This window comes from Oncorhynchus masou, chromosome 24 (assembly GCF_036934945.1).
Source record: "Oncorhynchus masou masou isolate Uvic2021 chromosome 24, UVic_Omas_1.1, whole genome shotgun sequence".
NCBI classification, from domain to species: Eukaryota; Metazoa; Chordata; class Actinopteri; order Salmoniformes; family Salmonidae; genus Oncorhynchus; species Oncorhynchus masou.
In genome coordinates, this window is record NC_088235.1 from 110,127,309 (window position 1) to 110,154,894 (window position 27,586).

At 43.9% G+C, this 27,586-nt stretch overlaps 1 protein-coding gene across 5 annotated transcripts in view; it reads right to left on the reverse strand.

Annotated features, from left to right (window-relative positions):
* Positions 1-27,586, reverse strand: part of arhgef18b (rho/rac guanine nucleotide exchange factor (GEF) 18b) — a 103,274-nt gene that overhangs the window by 67,207 nt on the left and 8,481 nt on the right. For 3 of the 5 annotated variants that reach the window (XM_064936123.1, XM_064936124.1, XM_064936121.1), the window contains exons 2-9: positions 25,731-25,861; positions 24,664-25,196; positions 21,889-22,048; positions 21,533-21,650; positions 16,743-16,797; positions 14,747-14,824; positions 14,474-14,582; positions 13,443-13,656 (exon numbers count right to left, since the gene is read on the reverse strand). In XM_064936123.1, coding sequence (XP_064792195.1) covers positions 13,443-13,656; positions 14,474-14,582; positions 14,747-14,824; positions 16,743-16,797; positions 21,533-21,650; positions 21,889-22,048; positions 24,664-24,866 — 937 coding nt within the window. In that variant the 5' untranslated portion in view covers positions 24,867-25,196; positions 25,731-25,861. Of the gene's footprint in view, positions 1-9,246; positions 9,261-13,442; positions 13,657-14,473; positions 14,583-14,746; positions 14,825-16,742; positions 16,798-21,532; positions 21,651-21,888; positions 22,049-24,663; positions 25,197-25,730; positions 25,862-27,586 lie in introns of those variants that run through there. The other 2 variants (XM_064936122.1, XM_064936125.1) reach the window with 2 other exon arrangements.

A 27,586-nucleotide genomic window follows, 5' to 3' on the forward strand; every position in this document is an offset into this window, starting at 1 on the left:
GGATGAAGCCACAGCTCCAAAACTGCCATAAAAAGCCAGACTACGGTTTGCAACTGCACATGGGGACAAAGATGGTACTTTATGGAGAAATGTCCTCTGGTCTGATGAAACAAAAATACAACTGTTTGGCCATAATGACCATGATGTTTGGAGGAAAAAGCGGTAGGCTTGCAAGCCGAAAAACACCATCCCAACCATGAAGCACAGGGGTGGCAGCATCAAGTTGTGGGGGTGCTTTGCTGAGGGGGGACTGGTGCACTTCACAAAATAGATGGCATCATAAGGGAGGAAAATGATGTGGATATATTGAAGCAACATCTGAAGACATCAGTCAGGAAGTTAAAGCTTGGTCGCAAATGGGTCTTCCAAATGGACAATGACCCCAAGCATACTCCCAAAGTTGTGGCAAAATGGCTTAAGGATAACAAAGTCAAAGTATTGGAGTGGCCATCACAAAGCCCTGACCTCAATCCTATAAGAAATGTGAAGGGAAGAACCAAAAAAGAGTGTACGAGCAAGGAGGCCTACAAATCTGACTCAGTTACACCAGCTCTGTCAGGAGGAATGGGCCAAAATTCACCCAACTTATGGTGGGAAGCTTGTGGAAGGCTACCCGAAACGTTTGACCCAAGTTAAACAATTTAAAAGGCAATGCTACCAAATACTAATTGAGCGTATGGAAACTTCTGACCCACTGGGAATGTGATGAAAGAAATAATTCTCTACTATTATTCTGACATTTCACATTCTTAAAATAATGTGGTGATCCTAAATTACCTAAAACGGGGAATTTTTTACAAGGATTAAATGTCAGGAATTGTGAAAAACTGAGTTTAAATGTATTTGGCTAAGGTGTATGTAAACCTCCGACTTCAACTGTAAATGTGTAATGTCAGTTGTGGTGAGGATAAATGTATTATGTCAGGGTCAGGGTTCAGCTCGGGTCAGAGTTGACCCATCAGGGTTCAGCTCGGGTCAGAGTTGACCCATCAGGGATTAGCTCGGTCTGTGTTTGGCAATAGCTGAGTGAGTACCAGGGTACTCAGTTGCTGAAAAGGCCTGCCAGACAGGGTTAGCAAGAATGATTCAGTAATCGTGTGGTGAGGGGCCGATAGTGAGCCAACACTGAACAGCCAGCCAGTCTGGAACCAACAGGACCCTGAACAGATTCTACCCCCAAGCCATAAGACTGCAAAACAAGACTACTAAACAAGACTGCTAAATTGCTCATCTAATGGCTACCTGTATTGACCTTTTATTCTCCAACTCTCTTGCACTGCACACCCACACACACACACACCCCAACCCACACACACCACACCCACTGACACCCCAACCCACACACACCGACTCAGTACTGCTACTCCCTGTATATAACCATGTTATTACCTCGTACCCCTGCACAACGACTGGGTACTGCTACTCCCTGTATATAGCCATGTTATTACCTCGTACCCCTGCACATCGACTGGGTACTGCTACTCCCTGTATATAGCCATGTTATTACCTCGTACCCCTGCACATCGACTGGGTACTGCTACTCCCTGTATATAGCCATGTTATTACCTCGTACCCCTGCACATCGACTGGGTACTGCTACTCCCTGTATATAGCCATGTTATTACCTCGTACCCCTGCACATCGACTGGGTACTGCTACTCCCTGTATATAGCCATGTTATTACCTCGTACCCCTGCACATCGACTGGGTACTGCTACTCCCTGTATATAGCCATGTTATTACCTCGTACTGCTTCTCCCTGTATATAGCCATGTTATTACCTCATACCCCTGCACATCGACTGGGTACTGCTACTCCCTGTATATAGCCATGTTATTACCTCGAACCCCTGCACATTGACTAGGTACTGCTACTCAATGTATATAGCCATGTTATTACCTCGTACTGCTTCTCCCTGTATATAGCCATGTTATTACCTCATACCCCTGCACATCGACTGGGTACTGCTACTCCCTGTATATAGCCATGTTATTACCTCGTACCCCTGCACATCGACTGGGTACTGCTACTCCCGTATATAGCCATGTTATTACCTAGTACCCCTGCACATCGACTAGGTACTGCTACTCCCTGTATATAGCCATGTTATTACCTCGTACCCCTGCACATCGACTGGGTACTGCTACTCCCTGTATATAGCCATGTTATTACCTCGTACCCCTGCACATCGACTGGGTACTGCTACTCCCTGTATATAGCCATGTTATTACCTCGTACCCCTGCACATCGACTGGGTACTGCTACTCCCTGTATATAGCCATGTTATTACCTCGTACCCCTGCACATCGACTGGGTACTGCTACTCCCTGTATATAGCCATGTTATTACCTCGTACCCCTGCACATCGACTGGGTACTGCTACTCCCTGTATATAGCCATGTTATTACCTCGTACCCCTGCACATCGACTGGGTACTGCTACTCTCTGTATATAGCCACGTTATTACCTCGTACCCCTGCACATCGACTGGGTACTGCTATTCCCTGTATATAGCCATGTTATTACCTCGTACTGCTTCTCCCTGTATATAGCCATGTTATTACCTCATACCCCTGCACATTGACTAGGTACTGCTACTCCCTGTATATAGCCATGTTAATACCTCGTACTGCTTCTCCCTGTATATAGCCATGTTATTACCTCATACCCCTGCACATCGACTGGGTACTGCTACTCCCTGTAAAAAGCCATGTTATTACCTAGTACCCCTGCACATCGACTGGGTACTGCTACTCCCGTATATAGCCATGTTATTACCTCGTACTGCTTCTCCCTGTATATAGCCATGTTATTACCTCGTACTGCTTCTCCCTGTATATAGCCATGTTAATACCTCGTACTGCTTCTCCCTGTATATAGCCATGTTATTACCTCATACCCCTGCACATCGACTGGGTACTGCTACTCCCTGTAAATAGCCATGTTATTACCTAGTACCCCTGCACATCGACTGGGTACTGCTACTCCCGTATATAGCCATGTTATTACCTCGTACTGCTATTCCCTGTATATAGCCATGTTATTACCTCGTACTGCTTCTCCCTGTATATAGCCATGTTATTACCTCATACCCCTGCACATTGACTAGGTACTGCTACTCCCTGTATATAGCCATGTTATTACCTCGTACTGCTATTCCCTGTATATAGCCATGTTATTACCTCGTACTGCTTCTCCCTGTATATAGCCATGTTATTACCTCATACCCCTGCACATCGAGTGGGTACTGCTACTCCCTGTATATAGCCATGTTATTACCTCGTACCCCTGCACATCGACTGGGTACTGCTACTCCCTGTATATAGCCATGTTATTACCTCGTACCCCTGCACATCGACTGGGTACTGCTACTCCCTGTATATAGCCATGTTATTACCTCGTACCCCTGCACATCGACTGGGTACTGCTACTCCCTGTATATAGCCATGTTATTACCTCGTACCCCTGCACATCGACTGGGTACTGCTATTCCCTGTATATAGCCATGTTATTACCTCGTACCCCTGCACATTGACTGGGTACTACTACTCCCTGTATATAGCCATGTTATTACCTCGTACCCCTGCACATCGACTGGGTACTGCTACTCCCTGTATATAGCCATGTTATTACCTCGTACCCCTGCACATCGACTGGGTACTGCTACTCCCTGTATATAGCCATGTTATTACCTCGTACCCCTGCACATCGACTGGGTACTGCTACTCCCTGTATATAGCCATGTTATTACCTCGTACCCCTGCACATCGACTGGGTACTGCTATTCCCTGTATATAGCCATGTTATTACCTCGTACCCCTGCACATTGACTGGGTACTACTACTCCCTGTATATAGCCATGTTATTACCTCGTACCCCTGCACCGACTGGGTACTGCTACTCCCGTATATAGCCATGTTATTACCTCGTACCCCTGCACATCGACTGGGTACTGCTACTCCCTGTATATAGCCATGTTATTACCTCGTACCCCTGCACATCGACTGGGTACTGCTATTCCCTGTATATAGCCATGTTATTACCTCGTACCCCTGCACATTGACTGGGTACTACTACTCCCTGTATATAGCCATGTTATTACCTCGTACCCCTGCACATCGACTGGGTACTGCTACTCCCTGTATATAGCCATGTTATTACCTCGTACCCCTGCACATCGACTGGGTACTGCTACTCCCTGTATATAGCCATGTTATTACCTCGTACCCCTGCACATCGACTGGGTACTGCTACTCCCTGTATATAGCCATGTTATTACCTCGTACCCTGCACATCGACTGGGTACTGCTATTCCCTGTATATAGCCATGTTATTACCTCGTACCCCTGCACATTGACTGGGTACTACTACTCCCTGTATATAGCCATGTTATTACCTCGTACCCCTGCACCGACTGGGTACTGCTACTCCCGTATATAGCCATGTTATTACCTCGTACCCCTGCACATCGACTAGGTACTGCTACTCCCGTATATAGCCATGTTATTTTACTCGTTAGTTATTCACTGTTTATTTATTCCTCGTGTCACTATGTATTCTTTTGTTTATCTTCAAAGCTGTTTTATATATATATATATATATATAACTTTTTGGGCAACTCAATCAAATTCACATAGAAATGTGTGTTATAGATCTGTCATTTTCATTGAACGGCAATCAAAGAAGGGGTAGATCTCTTCTGTGCGTGTTATTTCTATGCTTCCTGTTCTTAAAAAGTTTCATTTTTGCATCTTTTACTTTTACTTTTGGTTTTGTACACAACCTTCCAACAGCTGAAAACACCATATTTTTGGTTATGGAAAATATATTTCACAGCTGGTACAATGATCAGCTAATACACTATAATTGCTTGTTTTGTGACAAATTGAAATTAGGCAAACTATTTGAATTTTAGCAACCAGGAATTGGCGGATCAATTTCGGCATAGTGCATCTAACTCTGCATTGTTGGAAAAGGCCCCATAAGTAAGCATTTCACTGTTAGTCTACACTTGAAATGTACAAAGCGTGAGACAAATAACATAGTATTTGATTTGATTCAGCCAGTCAGTCACCACACCCTCCCTTGCACCTGTTGGCTGGCCCAGCAGTGAACACAGGATAGCAACGGAGGGTGCAGCCAAGTGCATAATGCTGCATACTTGACCGACAGTGCGAGCGATTAGTGTTCAGGACGGTTTGATTATAAAAAAATAAAAAATTGTGGGGGGGGGGGGGGTTTAAATGCACAATGCATTGTGGGTTGAATTCCAAAACACAGAAAACAATGAATAAAAGCCCCATGTTGGTAGTGACTGCCCATTACTGCTTATCACTTATTAACCATCACTTGTTCACAGTACTTTACTTTCAAATATTTTAGTTGTGTATATTATATTTGTTTTATGACTATTTAATTCTAAGTCATCTGTTCTCTAGAAAGCTGCTGCCTGACAAAAATCCCTATTTTAGTAGTTCTTCAAAGTAAATAAGGCATACTTTTATGACTACTGAATACCAACTAGGCCAACTACCCATAACCAACTACCAATAACTTTTCTAGGGAGTTTTTCCTAACCACCGTGCTTCTACACCTGCATTGCTTGCTGTTTGGGGTTTTAGGCTGGGTTTCTGTACAGCACTTTGAGGTATCAGCTGATGTACGAAGGGCTATATAAATAAATTTGATTTGATTTAGGCCATCAATGACTTAGATGATGTATTTTCAGGTAGAGATGCCTCGCAAAGCAACTGCTCTGTATCCCTCTATCATGCATTCTTCTCTCTTCCGTAGTAGGTGTAAGAGAAACAAACAGACAGTTAGGCACGCAATGGTTTATGGTCATTGTGGTGAAATACCACATTTTCTGCTCTAAACTATGTAGAATATTGGCCTGTTGGAAACTACAACATCGCATAGTTCGGGCTTGATCGGATTTCTCGCTACAGAAACTGTGCAATATGCGCATTGAGCTCACAGAAAAGAAAAATGAAATGGAATTCAAATAATTGAACTTGCATTGGTCAATTAGTTGTTTAAAAAAAAAAAAAAAAGGGCAATTAATCACTCAGCACTAATGACCAACTGACTCAATGGTGTGTACAGAAACACGGCCCTCTGGAGACAGGAGCCACCACTACGGCTGAAGCGGTAATTGTATAATAGTGTAAATTGACAATTATTCATGAAGACAGTCATTAAAAATAAAATTAGCATCATTAAAATAATATAACTGTCATTAACCCGCTTTAATACATGTATATATATATTTTATTTATTTAAGTTTTACATATTTAAGTCAACAAACTTTACCCAAAAGCACCAAAGTTAAAGCCTGGTTCACGTCAAACAGACAATATAAGGAGACCAAACTACCCAGTTTTAGAAGAAGGTTGTGTTATTGAACGAACAGCTGACTGAAGACAGCTTGGTATTCAGACAAAGGGGAGGTTGAGTCTGTTTCCGCGGTAACATGGACTCTTTACAACGTGATGAAACTTTGTTTTTCGGCGAGGTGTTGTAGCAAAGGAGTATCATAAAACACATGCCCCCAATGTCTTACCAAAACAGGCCACGCTGGCTAACCAACACAGGAGACGGAGGAAAAAAATAATCGCTTTTTTTTAACCAAATGTTTGCAATTCAAACAATTATAAAACGGTGACCGTGGTCACTTGGTTGACATTCTACATTCCATGACCCACCACAACGAGAGGTGGAGGCAACAGGCAGAAGCTAGCAGACACTCCTCAATATAAGCCTGCCCTGAAGAATGCAAAGCCTTGTGTTATCTTTATTAAGGGAGAACCCGCCACACAGATTTGCGATAGTGAAGGAATTTCTTATGAAAGTTAGTTTTCCCTGGAAGAGGATCCTTACTAGTAGTAATACATAATGTTTAATAAGCACAAGGACTAGACATATTTGTCAGTTTGGTATTTACTGTTAGTTTTATTTGAAGCACAGGAGTCAATTGAACTTTCTGGCATGAAGATAGATAGGGGAGGGGCTAGGGATGGGAGGGGCTAGGGATGGGATGCCAAGCTTCTCACCTGATAGTACAGCCTCACCCAAATGTAACTAATTAACACCATCAAGTGTGTGTGTGTGTGTATGTGTGTGTGTGTCTATGTGTGTGTGTCTATGTGTATGTGTATGTATGTGTGTATGTATCTATGTGTGTGTGTGTGTGTATCTGTGTGTGTGTGTGTGTATCTATGTGTGTGTATCTATGTGTGTGTGTGTGTGTGTATCTATGTGTGTGTATCAATGTGTGTGTGTGTGTGTGTATCTATGTGTGTGTGTGTGTGTGTGTGTCTATGTGTCTGTGTGTGTGTGTGTATCTATGTGTGTATGTGTATCTATGTGTGTATGTGTATATGTGTGTATGTGTGTATATGTGTGTATGTGTGTGTGTATATGTGTGTATGTGTGTGTGTGTGTGTGTATGTATGTATCTATGTGTGTATGTGTGTGTGTATCTATGTGTGTATGTGTGTGTGTATGTATATATATTCACACTGACATCTTAAACAATCTACCCACAGCAGCACTCCAATTTTCTAACATATGTCAGGTCCTGCAGTCATCGTACAGATGGCTGTTGGAATGATTTGACTCATAAATGTTACAAAATGACACATCTAATACCGACTGAGAGAAACCACTTCCGTGTGCTACGTCGTCTACTTCTGCTGCGCTGCTGACAACCGTCTGTGCACCTGACCTAATTCACAGTTATCCCAGGACAGAAGCCTCAGCACTAAAGATCACATGTGACATCGTTAGCCAAACAAGTTTCAAAACAGTTTTTGTTTCTTAGCCTAATATTGCCCCAATGCATCAAAACAAGTTCATATTCCACAACACAGAAAACTGTTCTTTCCATAATATATTGTCCATCTGCAGCTTTCTAAAATATGCCAACCTACTGAATAGGAACTTGGTGAGAGGGAGCTGGTCTGCCCTGACTGAGTAGCATAGCCTGTTCAGTGCACCTGACTCATCCCTGGAGAGGCAGGGTAGGAGGGTGTTCAGTCAGGCGTGGAGAAGCAGTGTCCTAACAGGGGTAGACTCAGAGGCACTGGGGTGAGCTGTTATACACTGGCAGACCTGCCAAGCACAATTATTAGCATGTGACCCCGACCCAGTGAGCTCAGAGAACTGAGAGAGGTTGGTGGGAAATGGGACCACCTCGTCCAGACCTGGGCGTATGTACTGCAGTGTTTGAAGAAATGGGACAAGGAATCATCCATGTTTCACTCCCAAATGAAGCATGCCAATTATTGATGATATACTTATGCTGTAGTGCATTCGTTTGAGATGTAACGTTACTGATATACTTGTGAAATAGTGCATTTGTTTGAGATTATATTTTGATCTAAGAAAGTTACAATGCAGTTTAGCAGTGATTTTTAGACGGATATTTTAAATAAAATTTTAAAAATTAACAGGCAAAAATATAAACAAACCATGAGGGACAAGCCTGCATATTGTAGGCAATGAAATTGTTAGGTAGGCTTACTTGGAAGTAGTTTGAGAGTAAACAATAAGCAATATAGTACATTATTGAAACATAAATATATGTAGCTACTGTTAATTGAAAAATGGCTTGCTATATTTGTTAAAAGCTAAACAAAACTATGAGATAATTAGCGCTCACTTGCTGTAGATAGCTAGATGATTGACTTTCTAGTAAAAACAGATACTAGATAACGTTAGTAGTACACTTTGCTTGATCACCTGTTGCAAGAGGATCTCAAATCACAAATATTAAAGATAGCTAGTTAAAATAGTTATACGTTGTAAAGGAACAGTAGCAAATTATAGCTAATTGGTGTTCAATCTAACGTTAGCTAGCTAGCTAACTTAGCTTATTTATGTTCTATAGGACTGTAGCTAACTAGTTTAGTTGGCATACTGAGCTCGCTAAATTAGCTACTGTAATTAGCTTTTAACTTGGATATCAAGCTACCTAGCTAAGCCAACGTATTTAAATACAGCATTGAAATACGGTACGCATTTCAGGTCTGCAGGTAGCTAGCTACTAAAACATCTCTACGTGTATTTGGTCTCTGAACCTTTATCAGTTCGTTAGCTAGCTGGCCTATAGATGGCTAATTTACCGGTTAACTACCTTAGCATAGTGGTTAGCTAACTACTGTAGCATCTAAGTAGATCTCTGCAACAAGTGAGAGAGAGAGAAAAGAAAAACGGCGCATCCACCTGTTTTGTTCGAGAGCTTACCGTGAAAGAAAAAAATAATTCAAAAGATATCGGTATGTCGTGTAAAATCAGTATATTCCCATTGTTTTCTCCGTCCAGCTCGGCTTCCCTACACTCTCCAACAAGCAAGAATTATGGGAACAATCCCTGGTTTACAAACGACGCATTCCACAGGCTGATTCTAGGCTGATTATCCTAGGCTTGGGTTCAGAATTAAAGGGACACTCACTTCTTTTCTCACGCCAATAAGTAGGCCATTAATGATGGTTGTTTATTTTTCCTGCACTTGTTAAACATTTGGAGGAGGTTGGAGTTGAATTCATTTGGCTTGTAGTGTTTTAGAAGATTCCAACTAAAAAAATATATGTAATATCTTTACTCAAATTTAAGTCATGCCACAGTATGTCTTTCTGTCCTGTGTTTATGTGTTTATGTGTGTGTGTGTGTGTGTGTGTGTGTGCCTGGCTGCCTGCTTGCATGTGAGTGTGTTTTGCACTACCGCCTGCTGCCTGTCTGTCACTGGTTAGTGTTGAATCATAAGGCAGCCCAGTCCTAAGCATCCTGGTTATTTGGTGCCTTGTGAGATATATCAGAGTGATTTGTTTCATGCGTAATAAGCCAACTAAAGTAAACAGTCATTCATAATATTCCCCAGCAGTCTTGTCCTGCTGTCCAATTTATGCCTGTTTTTAGGTGATCGCGGGCTTTGTCGCTCTACTCAGGTCTGTAAACACTTCAAGCCCTTTAAGAGTTTAATTTAGGATAATGTACTACAGTAGACTATATTCTGTAGCTATATATTATGTCTCCTAGACCTAGACAATGAACTGAACGAAAGAGACCAGGCAGTAGTTTCCTCATTCCAGAGTGAAAATATAGTATAATATGAAATGGACACTGAGACTACAAGTTCCCCATGCAGTTTAAAAATGAAAAACCCATGAGTGAGAGAGTTTGATAGTGTTTGCCCATGTGTTTACAGTCACACTGTTGTCCAGAGGATTCCCCTCCCAACTAAACACTGCAGACCATGTGTGCGAAGAGAAGGGTCTGTGAATTCCATGAACACGAGATGTGACATTAACGTATACAAAAAAAAGACAGACCCAAATGTCGTTCTATCCAGTAGCTGGGCACTAGATACTATAAGTGATGTGTGGCTTGAGGACCTACCTACAGTTTCAAACAATGGCGTTTGAACTTGAGCTAATAATTCTATGGTAAGAGGGAAGTGGACACACACAACCTAGAAACCAGGTAAGAGGGAAGGGGACACACTCAGCCTAGAAACCAGGTAAGAGGGAAGTGGACACACACAGCCTAGAAACCAGGTAAGAGGGAAGGGGACACACTCAGCCTAGAAACCAGGTAAGAGGGAAGGGGACACACTCAGCCTAGAAACCAGGTAAGTGGGAAGGGGACACACTCAGCCTAGAAACCAGGTAAGAGGGAAGTGGACACACACAGCCTAGAAACCAGGTAAGAGGGAAGGGGACACACTCAGCCTAGAAACCAGGTAAGTGGGAAGGGGACACACACAGCCTAGAAACCAGGTAAGAGGGAAGGGGACACACTCAGCCTAGAAACCAGGTAAGAGGGAAGTGGACACACACAGCCTAGAAACCAGGTAAGAGGGAAGGGGACACACTCAGCCTAGAAACCAGGTAAGAGGGAAGGGGACACACTTAGCCTAGAAACCAGGTAAGAGGGAAGGGGACACACACATCCTAGAAACCAGGTAAGAGGGAAGGGGACACACTCAGCCTAGAAACCAGGTAAGAGGGAAGGGGACACACTCAGCCTAGAAACCAGGTAAGAGGGAAGGGGACACACACATCCTAGAAACCAGGTAAGAGGTTAACACGTTTTGTCTCAACTCTTTCAATATAATAATAACAAAGGTACAAAGCAAATGGCAACAAAGCAGCACGTAAACAAACATCCTCTGTAAACAAACATCCTCTGTAAACAAACATCCTCTGTAAACAAACATCCTCTGTAAACAAACATCCTCTGTAGACAAACATCCTCTGTAAACAAACATCCTCTGTAAACAAACATCCTCTGTAAACAAACATCCTCTGTAAACAAACATCCTCCCTTATTTGCAGCCAGGGGAGTTCTACTTCAACCGCAGCTCAATTACATTTGTAAAAACAGAGAGAGTATATTTTGGTTTAAAGATTCAATTCAGTGACTGACATACCTTTCCCAGTGGGTTCTGTCCTTGTTATTCCAAGAGGTTAGGATTTTGTCTCAGGCCATTACTTGGGCCACCCAAACGTAAAGAGCATGCGGTTGGGTGAAATAGTGAGAATAAGTGTCTGTGGGTGACACAGTATTCCACTGGGTCCCAGGGCAAGTCATTCAATAAGAAGCCCTTCTGCGCTGTTTGGTGTTAATATTTCAGTCATCCTTTTCCCCTTAACGGCTATACTATTGTATCCATATGTCCATGTCAACGTCCAACGAAAAGGCTGTTATGTGGGAGTGATTTAAAAAACAACATTTAAAACCACCTCCCTCATACACTGGTATTAGACCATTGTTCTACTCCTCTCCTGTCTGCGTGTGTTTAGTGTTGCGTTGCCCTATCATCTGCTGACACTGCCTCACCCCACAACAAAGACAGGGCTACTTCATCATCAGGCTACATAATGGAGTGATTTCAGTGCCAACAGAAATTGTATTTGAATTTAATATTACAATATTAAGTCAATGCAATTTCAAATCATGAAATATATCATATCTTTTTAATTATGGAATTCAAAATACAGTTTCTATTGGCACTGACATCACTCCCTGTGTTAATACATCTTATCGTCTGGACTGCTACCGGGATGAGGAAAGAGTGTCAGAGGGAGAAGCCCCATTGGTGTTGAAACATTTTGTACTTCTATTGTAGCTGTAAACATTATCTGGTAGCAGAAATTCATCTTACTGACGGTACAGAACATTCCATGCATTTACTCAGAAAGGACATGAGGAAATAGCAATGACACAGTAATGGAGGTATGAATTACATGTTAATTTCTTTGGCAGTTACCAGTTCTGTAGAATTCTACAAAGTTAATTGCCATAAAACTGCCATTGTTACCACATACTTTCCTAGTGGGCCTAAATATCATGTTAACAGTTGAAACAGTCACTTGAAAAAGTATTGACTGCAATGTCTTGTTTTGCCTTCGCACCGGTTTGATGTTCTCAGTGTTTACGGCAAAACTTGGGAGGACAGGTACTGTAAAGACCAAACAGACGGAATGGCGTGCACATGACCTGACAGTTCAAGTAAATGTATTTGTTCTGGTTGTTACTATCTGGCCAAGTTGCAAAGTCAGAAGCCCCGCCGAGTTCTACAATTCCTCTTTTAAAAATCGTATTTTAAACCTAACCCTAACCTTAACCACACTGCTAACCCTAACCCTAACCTTAACCACACTGCTAACCCTAACCTTAACCACACTGCTAACCCTAACCTTAACCACACTGCTAACCCTAACCACACTGCTAACCCTAACGCTAACCTTAACCACACTGCTAACCCTAACCTTAACCACACTGCTAACCCTAACCCTAACCTTAACCACACTGCTAACCCTAACCCTAACCTTAACCACACTGCTAACCCTAACCTTAACCACACTGCTAACCCTAACCCTAACCTTAACCACACTGCTAACCCTAACCTTAACCACACTGCTAACCCTAACCCTAACCACACTGCTAACCCTAACCTTAACCACACTGCTAACCCTAACCCTAACCTTAACCACACTGCTAACCCTAACCCTATGTCTTACCTTAACCATACATTTATTTTGTTGATGTAGCCTATTTTGACTTTGCAGCTTGGCCATCTATGTCCTTCCTCCATTACACAAGCACATGCTATCAACAGGAAGTGAAACGAAACACTTGCATAGTTGTCTAAGAAAGGAGCAGAGGAGTGTGTTGATTATAAGTCATGAACAGAGAGTAGTAGGTTCCACTGGACACAAACTTTGGACACATAAATAAATAAAAACGAGTCTCAATGAATTTGGGTAAAAAAGGGAAGATAGGTATGTCGATATAGGTATGTCGATATAGAATGTGGAAACAACGTTGTTTCCAGTGGGGAAAGTGCCCAGTGGGAAAAGTGTGTGAGGTACACTTGAAGAGTGTGTGAAGACCGAGTGTACACTATGTTAGAGTGTGTTAGTTAGTGTCTTACTCACTCAGGCACTGCAGACCATGCTTTTTCTGCAGGGCCTTACTGCACAGTGAGCAGGTGGCACAGCTGGAGAAGGAGCCTGGCACCAAATTATGCCCACTGCTACTACTGTGATGCTCTTTCTCTTTGAGTTCCCTCTCCTTCCCCTTCTGCTGCTCTTTCTCTTTGAGTTCCCTCTCCTTCCCCTTCTGCTGCTCTTTCTCTCGGTTCTTACCCTGCTGGGGGAACGAAAGAGAAACAGGGAGAAAATAATGTCAGCTTTCATCTTTGACACTGTACTTTTAATACTGTACTGTGGTGATTTGTTTTAAAAAAAATACAACATAAGAAGTGACTGTATCATGAGGTAATATAACAGGACAACAGGGCTGACTCAGAAGATTAGGATGAAAAGAGACATTCTGTTCCCACACACTAAAATGATGACATTAGGATGTAAATGAACAATAGCTTTCACATCACTGACTGTAATGTTGCTTAACACCCCAAGGATTTGATCCTTATAATGACATATTTTTTTCTCACCTTTATTTATCTAAGCAAGTCAGTTAAGAACAAATTCTTATTTTAAATGATGGCCTAGGAACAGTGGGTTAACTGCCTTGTTCAGGGGCAGAACGACAGATTTGTACCTTGTCAGCTCAGGGGGTTTGAACTTGCAACCTTCCGGTTACTAGTCCAACGCTCTAACCACTAGGCTACCCTACCACCTCTACACTCTAACCACTAGGCTACCCTACCACCTCTACACTCTAACCACTAGGCTACCCTGCCGCCCCGGGTATGTTGACATCAACGTAAGCTAAAAAGGCAATGTGGGCAATGTAACAAACATGGAACAGTAATAGACTAGTTATTCCCAAGTTATCAAAAAAGTTGCTCAATGCTCACACAGCTACTACTTATCATGCAAGCTCACACCACACCCTAACCAGTTGTTAATATGTTGAGTGTGTGTGTATATACACAGTAATAATATGTTGAGTGTGTGTGTGTGTGTATATATACAGTACATCATGTGTTGTTTTGGTTCACCTTGTCTTTGTTGAATGAACCAGTCATTCTGCTCCGAAGCGAGCTCAGGGTGCGCTTCACTTTGGTCCCCTTTTCCACTTTCTCTGTTCGGTCCTCCTCTTCCTCATTTCTACCAAGTAGAAGACAAATGACTGATGGCAGACGTGGCCCAAGTGATCAATTAAATTACAAACTAATATAAAATGAATTTTCAGAGTAAAAAGAAGAAATGTCAACCTCCATAAACGTGTAAACTAAAATGAGTGTGAAATCCTCTGGCCATGGACGACTTACTCGTTGGAGAGAAATTCATACCAGGTGACACTACTTCCAGTCTCCTTCCCCTCTGGCCTTGTGGTCCTCTGCCTGGCTCTGTGGAGGTGAAGACATCGGTTGGGCAGTTACTCCGATTCAATAACACAGCGCTTTACTATTGAGATAAACATTGAGCATAATAATAGGCGACTACAGCCTGCAGTCACGCTTCATCCAGGCAGATGAATGTCATTCTCAGGTAAGTTAACAAACAGAGGAAAAGCTCTAATCAGGTGGTCATGCAGTTATAGTTCAAAACCAAAATACATCAAAAACTGTGTCGCTTTACAGAACCAAGGCTGTCGCAGTGCAGAACCTAGGCTGTCGCTGTACAGAACCAAGGCTGTCGCTGTGCAGAACCAAGGCTGTCGCTGTGCAGAACCAAGGCTATCGCTGTACAGAACCAAGGCTGTCGCTGTACAGAACCAAGGCTGTCGCTGTACAGAACCAAGGCTATCGCTGTGCAGAACCAAGGCTGTCGCTGTACAGAACCAAGGCTGTCGCTGTGCAGAACCAAGGCTATCGCTGTGCAGAACCAAGGCTGTCGCAGTGCAGAACCAAGACTGTCGCTGTACAGAACCAAGGCTGTCGCTGTACAGAACCAAGGCTGTCGCTGTACAGAACCAAGGCTGTCGCTGTGCAGAACCAAGGCTGTCGCTGTACAGAACCAAGGCTGTCGCTGTACAGAACCAAGGCTGTCGCTGTACAGAACCAAGGCTGTCGCTGTACAGAACCAAGACTGTCACTGTACAGAACCAAGGCTGTGCTGTACAGAACCAAGACTGTCGCTGTACAGAACCAAGGCTGTCGCTGTACAGAACCAAGGCTGTCGCTGTACAGAACCAAGGCTATCGCTGTGCAGAACCAGATGCTGTCACCCACCCAGAGTAACCTAGCATAAGCGCATGCTATTTCCACACCATTGAGTCAGCCTTTTCACACATACGCAAACAAACACTGCAAAGGCCAGTGATTTCCCCATGCTTCTATCCAGCCCTGATCTGCTAGGCTATAGGATTCGATGGGGATGGGGGTGCATCAGGGCCAAGCAGGCCTCCTTGGCCTGTTTACTTACCCGTGGTACTGCTTGAGCTCTTGCAGAACTTTTTGTATCATCAGCCTAAGACAAACAAGACACTGAGACTGACAATGGGTCTGGGCCTGGGGGTAGCGGGCGCTGAGTGTCAGACTGAAGTGATGTGTGATTTAGAGACACACGCACACACACACGCACATCTGCACGCATGCCTTCCCTCACACACACAGAGCATACACAAACACACACAAACATACACACACAGACGCGAAGGGGCCATCTAAGGAGCTGGGAGAGAGAGGACTGGAGGAGGAACAGTCTGAAGACATACGACAGAGATGTCAAAACGGGAACAGGGAAAGCCCTGTAGACTCTGTGGGAGTTGGCTGCACTGAAGAAGAGGAGGGGTGGAATGCAGTACACAAACATACCTTTCAAAAAGGGATTTGTATGTAAGTTAATCCAGCAACGTTTCATGTAAATTACTCTACCTAAAAATAAGTACACAATGTCAATGCCGAAGGAAACAAAAGTTTACAGAGGTGTTGGTCTGAGAGAGAGAGAGAGAGAGAGAGAGAGAGAGAGAGAGAGGGGAGAGGAGAAAGAGAAAGAGAGACACAGAGAGAGACACAGAGAGAGAGACACAGAGGGAGACACAGAGAGAGACACAGAGAGAGACACAGAGAGAGACACAGAAAGAGAGAGAGAGAGAGCGCGAGAGAGAGAGAGGGGAGAGGAGAAAGAGAGAGAAAGAGAGAGAGAAAGAGACAGAGAGAGAGACAGAGAGAGACACAGAGAGAGACACAGAGACACAGAGAGAGACACAGAGAGAGACACAGTGAGAGAGAGAGAGACACAGAAAGAGAGAGAGAGAGAGAGAATAAGTTGCAACCTTCCAAGACACACTGTAAACATACATTTGGCTGTTAACTAACTTACATATGAGTCTGTCCTTCTGCAGTGTGCAAGTTGGGTTCCTCTGGGTCCAGCTCCTCTGCAATACAACAGTAGCACTAAAACAATGGCAAACCATGTTATGAGCGATTCCATGTCAGCATGGCCCAAAAATATTTGGGATATCTCAGACTGGTCTGGAAATTCTCACATTGAAAATGTATTCGGGGGGAAGGATGTTTGACATGCTTTTTAAATTTCTATCATGAACTATTTTTTGTGAAAATCATGATGAAAGTGGCCATTTTAGGCTCTTTTTAGACCTATACAACGCCCGCGGTAAGACTCTATGACCTGTGAACCGTACATGATACAGACGACATCTTGGTGTCCTACTACTGTAAAACTCTATGATGTGTGGACCGTACATGATACAGACGACATCTTGGTGTCCTACTACTGTAAAACTCTATGACCTGTGAACCGTACATGATACAGACGACATCTTGGTGTCCTACTACTGTAAGACTCTATGACCTGTGAACCGTACATGATACAGACGACATCTTGGTGTCCTACTACTGTAAAACTCTATGATGTGTGAACCGTACATGATACAGACGACATCTTGGTGTCCTACTACTGTAAAACTCTATGATGTGTGGACCGTACATGATACAGACGACATCTTGGTGTCCTACTACTGTAAAACTCTATGACCTGTGAACCGTACATGATACAGACGACATCTTGGTGTCCTACTACTGTAAAACTCTATGATGTGTGGACCGTACATGATACAGATGACATCTTGGTGTCCTACTACTGTAAAACTCTATGATGTGTGAACCGTACATGATACAGACGACATCTTGGTGTCCTACTACTGTAAAACTCTATGATGTGTGAACCGTACATGATACAGACGACATCTTGGTGTCCTTCTACTGTAAATCAAATCACATTTTTATTGTCACATACACATGGTTAGCAGATGTTAATGCGAGTGTAGCGAAATGCTTGTGCTTCTAGTTTTGACAATGCAGTAATAACCAACGAGTAATCTAACCTAACAATTTCACAACAACTACCTTATACACACAAGTGTAAAGGGATGAAGAATATGTACATAAAAATATATGAATGAGTGATGGTACAGAACGGCATAGGCAAGATGCAGTAGATGGTATAGAGTACAGTATATACATATGAGATGCGTAATGTAGGGTATGTAAACATTATATTAAGTGGCATTGTTTAAAGTGGCTAGTGATACATTTTTTACATCAATTTTCCATTATTAAAGTGGTTGGAGTTGAGTCAGTATGTTGGCAGCAGCCACTCAATGTTAGTGGTGGCTGTTTAACAGTCTGATGGCCTTGAGATAGAAGCTATTTTTCAGTCTCTCGGGCCCAGCTTTGATGCACCTGTACTGACCTCGCCTTCTGGATGATAGCGGGGGGAACAGGCAGTGGCTCGGGTGGTTGTTGTCCTTGATAATCTTTATGGCCTTCCTGTGACATCAGGTGGTGTAGGTGTCCTGGAGGGCAGGTAGTTTGTCCCCGGTGATGCGTTGTGCAGACCTCACTACCCTCTGGAGAGTCTTACGGTTGTGGGCGGAGCAGTTGCCGTACCAGACGGTGATACAGCCCGACAGGATGCTCTCGATTGTGCATCTGTAGAAGTTTGTGAGTGCTTTTGGTGACAAGCCGAATTTCTTCAGCCTCCTGAGGTTGAAGAGGCGCTGGTGCACCTTCTTCACGATGCTGTCTGTGTGGGTGGACCAATTCAGTTTGTCCGTGATGTGTATGCCGAGGAACTTAAAACTTACTATCCTCTCCACTACTGTCCCGTCGATGTGGATAGGGGGGTGCTCCCTCTGCTGTTTCCTGAAGTCCACAATCATCTCCTTTATTTTGTTGATGTTGAGTGTGAGGTTATTTTCCTGACACCACACTCCGAGGGCCCTCAACTCCTCCCTATAGGCCGTCTCGTCGTTGTTGGTAATCAAGCCTGCCACTGTAGTGTCGTCTGCAAACTTGATGATTGAGTTGGAGGCGTGCATGGCCACGCAGTTGTGGGTGAACAGGGAGTACAGGAGTGGGCTCAGAACGCACCCTTGTGGGGCCCCAGTGTTGAGGATCAGCGGGGTGGAGATGTTGTTACCTAACCTCACCACCTGGGGGCGGCCCATCAGGAAGTCCAGTACCCAGTTGCACAGGGCGAGGTCAAGACCCAGGGTCTCGAGCTTGATGACGAGTTTGGAGGGTACTATGTTGTTAAAAGCTGAGCTGTAGTCGATGAACAGCATTCTCACATAGGTATTCCTCTTGTCCAGATGGGTTAGGGCAGTGTGCAGTGTGGTTGCGATTGCGTCGTCTGTGGACATATTGGAGCGGTAAACAAATTGGAGTGGGTCTAGGGTGTCAGGTAGGGTGGAGGTGATATGGTCCTTGACTCGTCTCTCTAAGCACTTCATGATGACGGATGTGAGTGCTACAGGGCGGTAGTCATTTCGCTCAGTTACCTTAGCTTTCTTGGGAACAGGAACAATGGTGGCCCTCTTGAAGCATGTGGGAACAGCAGACTGGGATAAGGATTGGAGTGGGTCTAGAACAGTCAAAACTGTTCGCTGCTCTGGCCCCCCAATGGTGGAACAAACCCAATGGTGGAACAAACTCCCTCACGACGCCAGGACAGCGGAGTCAATCACCACCTTCCGGAGACACCTGAAACCCCACCTCTTCAAGGAATACCTAGGATAGGTTAAGTAATCCTTCTCACCCCCCCTTAATGATTTAGATGCACTATTGTAAAGTGGCTGTTCCACTGGATGTCAGAAGGTGAATTCACCAATTTGTAAGTCGCTCTGGATAAGAGCGTCTGCTAAATGACTTAAATGTAAAATGTAATGATTGATTGAATATGTCCGTCAACACACCAGCCAGCTGGTCTGCGCATTCCCTGAGGACGCAGCTGGGGATGCCGTCTGGGCCTGCAGCCTTGCGAGGGTTAACACGTTTAAATGTTTTACTCACGTCGGCTGCAGTGAAGGAGAGTCCACAGGTTTTGGTAGCGGGCCGTGTCAGTGGCACTGTATGGTTCTCAAAGCGAGCAAAGAAGTTGCTTAGTCTGTCTGGGAGCAAGACATCATGGTCCGCGACGAGGCTGTTTTTCTTTTTGTAATCCATGATTGATTGTTGACCCTGCCACATACCTCTTGTGTCTGAGCCGTTGAATTGCGACTCTACTTTGTCTCTATAATGACGCTTAGCTTGTTTGATTGCCTTGTGGAGGGAATAGCTACACTGTTTGTATTCGGTCATGTTTCCGGTCACCTTGCCCTGGTTAAAAGCAGTGGTTCGCGCTTTCAGTTTCGCACGAATGCTGCCATCAATCCACGGTTTCTGGTTTGGGAATGTTTTAATAGTTGCTGTGGGTACAACATCGCCGATGCACTTGATGAACTCGCTCACCGAATCAGAGTGTTCGTCAATGTTGCGGAACATATCCCAGTCCACGTGATCGAAGCAATCTTGAAGCGTGGAATCAGATTGGTCGGACCAGCGTTGAACACACCTGAGCGCAGGGCCATCCTGTTTTAGTCTCTGTCTATAGGCTGGAAGCAACCAAATGGAGTCGTGGTCAGCTTTTCCAAAAGGAGGGTGGAGGGCCTTATATGAAGTTAGAATAACAATGATCCAGGGTTTTACCAGCCCTGGAAGCACAATCGATATGCTGATAGAATTTAGGGAATCTTGTTTTCAGAATAGCTTTGTTAAAATCCCCAGCAACAATGAATGCAGCCTCAGGATATGTGTTTTCCGTTTACATAGAGTCAAATAAAGTTCGTTCAGGGCCGTCAATGTGTCTGCTTGGGGTGGAATATATGGGCTGTGATTATAATCAGAGAATTCTCTTGGTAGATAATGCGGTCGACATTTGATTGTAAGGAATTCTAGGTCAGGTGAACAAAAGGACTTGAGTTCCTGTATGTTGTTATGATCACACCACGTCTCGTTAATCATAAGGCATACACCCCTACCCCTCTTCTTACCAAAAAGATGCTTGTTTCTGTCGGCGCGATGCGTGGAGAAACCAGCTGGCTGTACCAATTCCAAAAAACTCTATGATGTGTGAAACCGTACATTTATTCAACATTAAAACGAATAATATGAATATCTCAAAAGTACCCTTTTATATGGTGTTCCTTATGGTAGTGTTCACTATAAGGAGTATAATGACTCCAACATGGTGTTTCTTATGGTAGTGTACACTACAAGGAGTATAATGACTCTAACATGCTGTTCCGTATGGTAGTGTTCACTATAAGGAGTATAATGACTCCAACATGTTGTTCCTTATGGTAGTGTACACTACAAGGAGTATAATGACTCCAACATGTTGTTCCTTATGGAAGTGTACACTACAAGGAGTATAATGACTCCAACATGTTGTTCCTTATGGTAGTGTACACTACAAGGAGTATAATGACTCTAACATGTTGTCTGTATCATTTGGTTTGTGATAGAAATTTAAAACACATGTTAAACATCCTTCCTCCCAATAACGTTTCTATCTGAGAACAATCTGACATACCAAAAATATTGTCGGGTCATGCTGGCATGGAATCACCCTTTATGTAAAAGATGAAGAGAAAAATAATGAATTTCTTTATGGTGGGGGGTGGGGGGGGTGTGATGGACTGAGCTTTGGCCTCCCACAGTCTCATTGTGTTCTGTTCAGTTCATACATACTGACAGCAGGATGTTGGTCCGTGGCCCTCTGGGGGTACAGGGGGGGGGGGTCAAAGGCAGCTTACTCTACACACTGACCTCCTGCTGCCCTCTTCGATGTCTCCACTATGTGAGACACGTGTGCGACATGAATGTGCTCATCTGTGGCCAGAATCTCTGTTCTGGAGTATGTCCTTCCAGACCGACTGCACTCCTCCTACAATGATATCAGACATCATGTATTTATTTATATGTTATTTACCTTTATTTTACCAAGTTGGTTGATTGAAAACACATTATTACTTTGTTTCTTTTGTTGAGAAGAGTGAAATCACAGTACTTAGTGCATACTATACTAGTTATCTTTTTTTTTTTTTTAAACATATGTTTATGCCCTCCAAGCTGAGTGCAATGTTCAAAACACGCCAGGTATGGCCGTGGTGTGGCATCAATACCGTTTCTGTCTCCTTGGCTTCAGATCTGGAGAGGTCTGTCCCATCTGACTCCTCCACTTCCTGCTCAGTGCATCCTGGGTATATAAAGGCCTGTAGGTGGGAGGGGCGGAGGAGAGAGTCATCCCTCTCTCCATCGCTGTCTATGGCGTCCAGGCTCAGCCTAAAGAGTGAGATGATTCAACTCCATTTAGCGGGCACCACTAGCTTTTCTCCAAAGTGACTTATAGTAGTGCGTGCATACATTTCTTTTATTATATTGTTTTGCATTGGTGACCCCAGCGGGAATCGAAACCCACGACGCAGGCGTCGCTAGCGCCATGCTCTATCAACTGAGCCACAGAGGATCATATGTAGGAGCGGTTCATGCTAGTGGTAATACAATTTTTTTTTAATTTTACCTTTATTTTACTAGGCAAGTCAGTTAAGAACAAATTCTTATTTTCAATGACGGCCTAGGAACAGTGGGTTAACTGCCTGTTCAGGGGCAGAACGACAGATTTAGTACCTTGTCAGCTCGGGGATTTGAACTTGCAACCTTTCGGTTACTAGTCCAATGCTCTAACCAACACTGCCGCCCCAAAGACATGGACATGGTTGTTACTGCAACTTTGCATGATATATCAAGACTCTGATCTATTGTCATACTTATTATTATTTAAAGGGTGGCTTTTGGTGCCTAAAATAAAACGGCAAGTGAAAATGACATTTATTGAGTGTCTTATGTCTCACGAGAACGTGAAAATTATGTCCTCCAGCGCAGATGACTCTATGCTATAACGCAATGGCTATTTCAATGCACTGCAGTGGGCGAAATCAGGGTCACACTGAGTGTTTCTGGGTAGTTTTAAACAAATCTACTTAGAAACAAATGTATACACTTCACCCTGGGGCGGCAGGGTGGTTAGAGTGTTGGACTAGTAACCGAAAGGTTGCAAGTTCAAATCCCCAAGCTGACAAGGTACAAATCTGTCGTTCTGTCCCTGAACAGGCAGTTAACCCACTGTTCCTAGGCCATCATTGAAAATAAGAATTTGTTCTTAACTGACTTGCCTAGTTAAATAAAGGTTAAAAAAAAGCACATGGTTATGGGCTTTAAAAAAAGAAGACACCTGTACCATGTCAGATATAGAGTTGAAATGTATCCAATGTTCAGTTTGCTTCCCGATTCTACACTTTATATACATCACAGAAGAATGACATTTTACAAAAACGTTTGCCATAGAAACACTGAATATTCGGCGGATTTAAAAAAAAAAAAAAAAAAGTTGATTAATTCTGAAATTCTGAAAAACATTCCACAAATGAAGCCGCTAAGTCATGACTACAGGAAAGGGCTACATATGGTGGGAAGGTGCTACATGTCAAATAAATGTCTTTTGCCACATGAGCCAAATACAACAGACCTTACAGTGAAACGCTTACTTATACAAGCCCTTATCCAACAATGCAGCTTTAAGAACAATAAGAAAAGAAAAAAGAACAATAAATAGAAGTATCAAATCATTCAAGTGTAGCAGTAAAATAACAATAGCGAGGTTATATACAGAGTCAATGTGCGCGGGCGCCGGTTAGTCGAGGTAATTGAGGTAATATGTACATGTAGGTAGAGTTAATAAAGTGACTATGCATAGATAGTAAACAGAGAGTAGCAGCAGCGTAAAGGGGGGGGGGGGCAATGCAAGTAGCCTGTTCAGGAGTTATATGCCTTGGGGGTAGAAGCTGTTTAGAAGCTTCTTGGACCTCGGTGGGAAAGCTGAAGAGCGGAAGAAATTTGAAAGAGGAAATGTATGCTGTTGTGGTGTTTGGGTGTTTCATTAATCGTTTATCTTGTCGTGGCCTTGTCTACACTGCAATTTTTAACCCAAGCTGTTATGTGTTGAAGTGTCAGACGAAACCACAAGATAACTTTCGGGACTCATTTAAGGACACAGAGAACGAGAAGCAGAAGTTCTCTGGTCTCCGAGATGGAACCACCATGTTACAGGGGATAATTCTAGTCGAAGCCAAAGGGCTTATGTTACATTAAGTATAATTATATATATATATATATATATATATATTTTTTTTTTTTTTTGCTGAAGTCATTTACTTAAATTGTCATTACAGAAGTACACATTAAAGGTGCTTCATCTAAAATGTCTTAGAATTGGAAGCAAGGTGAATTGCAACAGCAGGAGGCTGCAGTCAAAACAAATATACCCCTCCCCCACACCCCCTTTCACAGTGACACGGTGGAGACTGTCGCCTGAGCCTTTTACTTTCGGTTTTAGTCCACCGGCTGGTGGACAGCCAATCAGACACTGGTGGGTGTCTACCGGCTGGTGGACAGCCAATCAGACACTGGTGGGTAAGTAACACTGTGAAACACTATCATTGCACTATTAATGCAGATATGTTATGGACATTTTCTGAAAAATTACATATGTAGCACCTTTATTACATTTTTGGGGGGGGATAAATTTAAGGAATTTACAGCAATTAGCATAAGATTTTTTTAGACAGTTATATCATTGATTAACATAATCAGACTAATAGACAGGTTGTTACCATACCATTCACACAGACTGACCTAACATGTGTGTTTTGTACTAAATGTATATTGTATTTATTATTATTTCTTTTCATCCCAGGCCCCCCGTCCCTGCAGGAGGCTGTTTGCCTTTTGGTAGGCCGTCATTGTACATAAGAAATTGTCCTTAACTGACTTGCCTAGTTAAATAAAATGTTAAATAAATAAATAAAAATAGTGAGTTGAGTGGAGAGAGAGGGCCTTACCTCCTCCCCAAATCGATGGGAGACATGGGCATGCCCAAGCTGTGTCTGCGTGATGTAGACATGGACCTGATCAGGATAGGGAAGCTCTCTCTGTCAGAATCCATCATGTCTCCTTGTCCTCCTGGTCCATTCAGATTCACCATAGTGCTCACCACACCCACAGGGTCCACAGGGTCCACCGACTCACTGTTATAGCCGTCCATGGCACTGCCTGACTGCAACAGGTTAGGGTTGAACTGGGTGACCACAACAGTGTGATGGGGTATGGATTTGTTTTCAGTCTCTTGATAGGGATATGGATAGGGATGTGGATTGGGATGGAGCGGGGAGCTGTGCTGGGGACTGTCTCTATATCTTCTGGGAAAGCCCAGGGTAGAAGGGCTGGTTTCTGGGGCAGCCGACACAGAGTGTACCCCTTGATGGTCTTTGTAATAGTTTGAGTCTATGAAGGAGCAGCTTAAACCCAGCAGATCCTCCACACTGCTGTCTACATCCTCATCCAGGCTTGGGTTCTCATAGTCACTTTCATCATCCTGGGGGGGAGGGAGGGAGGGAGAGGGAGGGAGAGGGGTGGAGGGAGGGCGGGAGATGGGGGAAAGGAGAGGGGAGAGAGGGGGGGGAGGGGGAGGGAGGGAGGTAGGTAGAGGGGGGGGAGAGGGGGAGGGAGGGAGGGAAGGAGAGGGGGAGGGAGCGAGAGGGGGGAGAGGGGGAGATGGAAAGGGAGAGGGCGAGGGAGGGAAGGAGAGTGGAGAGAGGGGGGAGGGAGGGGGAGAGAGGGAGGTAGGTAGGTAGGTAGAGGGGGGGGAAGGAGAGGGGGAGCGAGAGGGGGAGGGAACGAGAGGGGGAGGGAGGGAGGTAGGTAGGTAGATGGGGGGAGGGAGGGGAGGGAGAGAGGGGGGGGGGTAGGTAGGGGGGGGGGAAGGAGAGGGGGAGGGAATGAGAGGGGGAGGAAAGAGTGTGGAGGGAGAGAGAGAGGAGTTAGGGCTTGTTGTTTTGACACGTTTAGATGTGGATGCACTGAGTGTGAAAGCAAGACAGAGAATAGAGGGAGAAGAAAGCCTTTCTACCTTTTCCTCAGTGGCGATGTTGAAGAAGACGTCCTTAGCGACGGAGGCTGGGGACAGGGACGAGGACAAGGAGGATGCCTCTGAGGCACTCACACAGGGCTGCAGGGTAGAACATGGCTTACCTTCTGATCCTGCCACAGGAACAAAACACATCTGTCGTGTCAGATAGCAATCAATCAATGAATCAATCAATCATAGCCATGATGACTTAACCCCCGAAAACAAGCTAGCTGTTCTGTGCTACAGGTATATGCCCTGACAGCATGAGGATAGCCTTGCTATTAATGAATGGAGGACGGAGGAACTGTTTGAAACACCATGAGGATAGCCTTGCTATTAATGAATGGAGAACGGAGGAACTGTTTGAAACACCATGAGGATAGCCTTGCTATTAATGAATGGAGGACGGAAGAACTGTTTGAAGCACCATGAGGATAGCCTTGCTATTAATGAATGGAGGACGGAGGAACTGTTTGAAACACCATGAGGATAGCCTTGCTATTAATTAATTAAGAGCAAGGCGTTCCTCATGGTGTTTCAAACAGTTCCTCCGTCCTCCATTCGTCTATTGCTCTCAGGCCTAATTAATTAGGGTGATGCATGACAACCATTTTTTGCCAGAACGCTCATCATACGTCAGCTATCAGGTGTAGAGGTGAGGAGTGACGAGGAAGGAAGTGAGGAAGAGGGAGACAAAAATCAACCCATACCTGAACCCTATAGGTCAGGCATCAGAGCCTGGTTCCTCTTTAGGTTTATTCCTAGGTTCCTTGCCTTTCTAGGGAGTTTTTCCTAGCCACCGTGCTTCTACAGCATTGCTTGCTGTTTGGGGTTTTAGGCTGGGTTTCTGTACAGCACTTTGTGACATCAGCTGATGTAAGAAGGGCTTTAGAAATACATTTGATTGAAAGTGGTATTATATGGCCAAGTACAGATATCAGTTTACTGAGATGAAATCATCCTCGAGTGTGTTATCAGTCTGAGAGGAACCAGTAAACCCTACCAATGAGATACAGACATTGGAAGCTGCTGAGTGGAGGACGGCTCATAATAGCTGCTGGAACAGAGTGAACGGAACGGCAAACAATGTGTTTGATGTATTTAATACCGTTCCACTGATTCCGCTCCAGTCATTACCAAGAGCCCGTCCTCCCCAATTAAGGTGCCACCAACCTCCTGTGGGTATAGAGACAGGTACCAGAACAGGCATAACCCAGACCAGCTGTGAAAGCTCTTTTACATTGCTGTTGCATAACACAGATTCTTCACGTATTCATGTGATGTCACAAACCACCGTTGCCAAGGGGAACTTGTTATGATGCCACGGGCAACTTGTTATGATGTCATACACACAAAAAAAGCTGCTTGTGCTGTGCAGAGTTGCTATTTTATTTGACCACATTATTTTTCATACAATTGTATCTATTGGTCTGTAATATTTCAGATCAAACATACAACTTTTTGTGTTTCTGTAATTCAAAATGACCAAAGCTACGGTGTACTCATTAACTATCAGCCAATTATGTCTTATTAGTCTACTAAGTTATTAGTTTGATCTCTGAGCTGTTCATGTTCAGTCTCACAGAGATGCCTATCTGTAGAATGGCTGCCGGGACCACTGGACGGTTGACACATTCAGACACAGCCAGCCCCAGTCTGAGGAGAGGCTCGGTGGTTAAACTGAGCTGGGGATAAGTCCCATAGTGTTCAGCCCAGGAAAGACGAAAACCAGACCACACAAACCCCAGCCACACTGGAGACTGGAAACAACCCACTCCACACGTCCTGCCTGGTGATGCTATAAACCAGGGCTCTGCTCTCTGCTCCTCTCTACTCCCCAACGGCATGGCCAACAA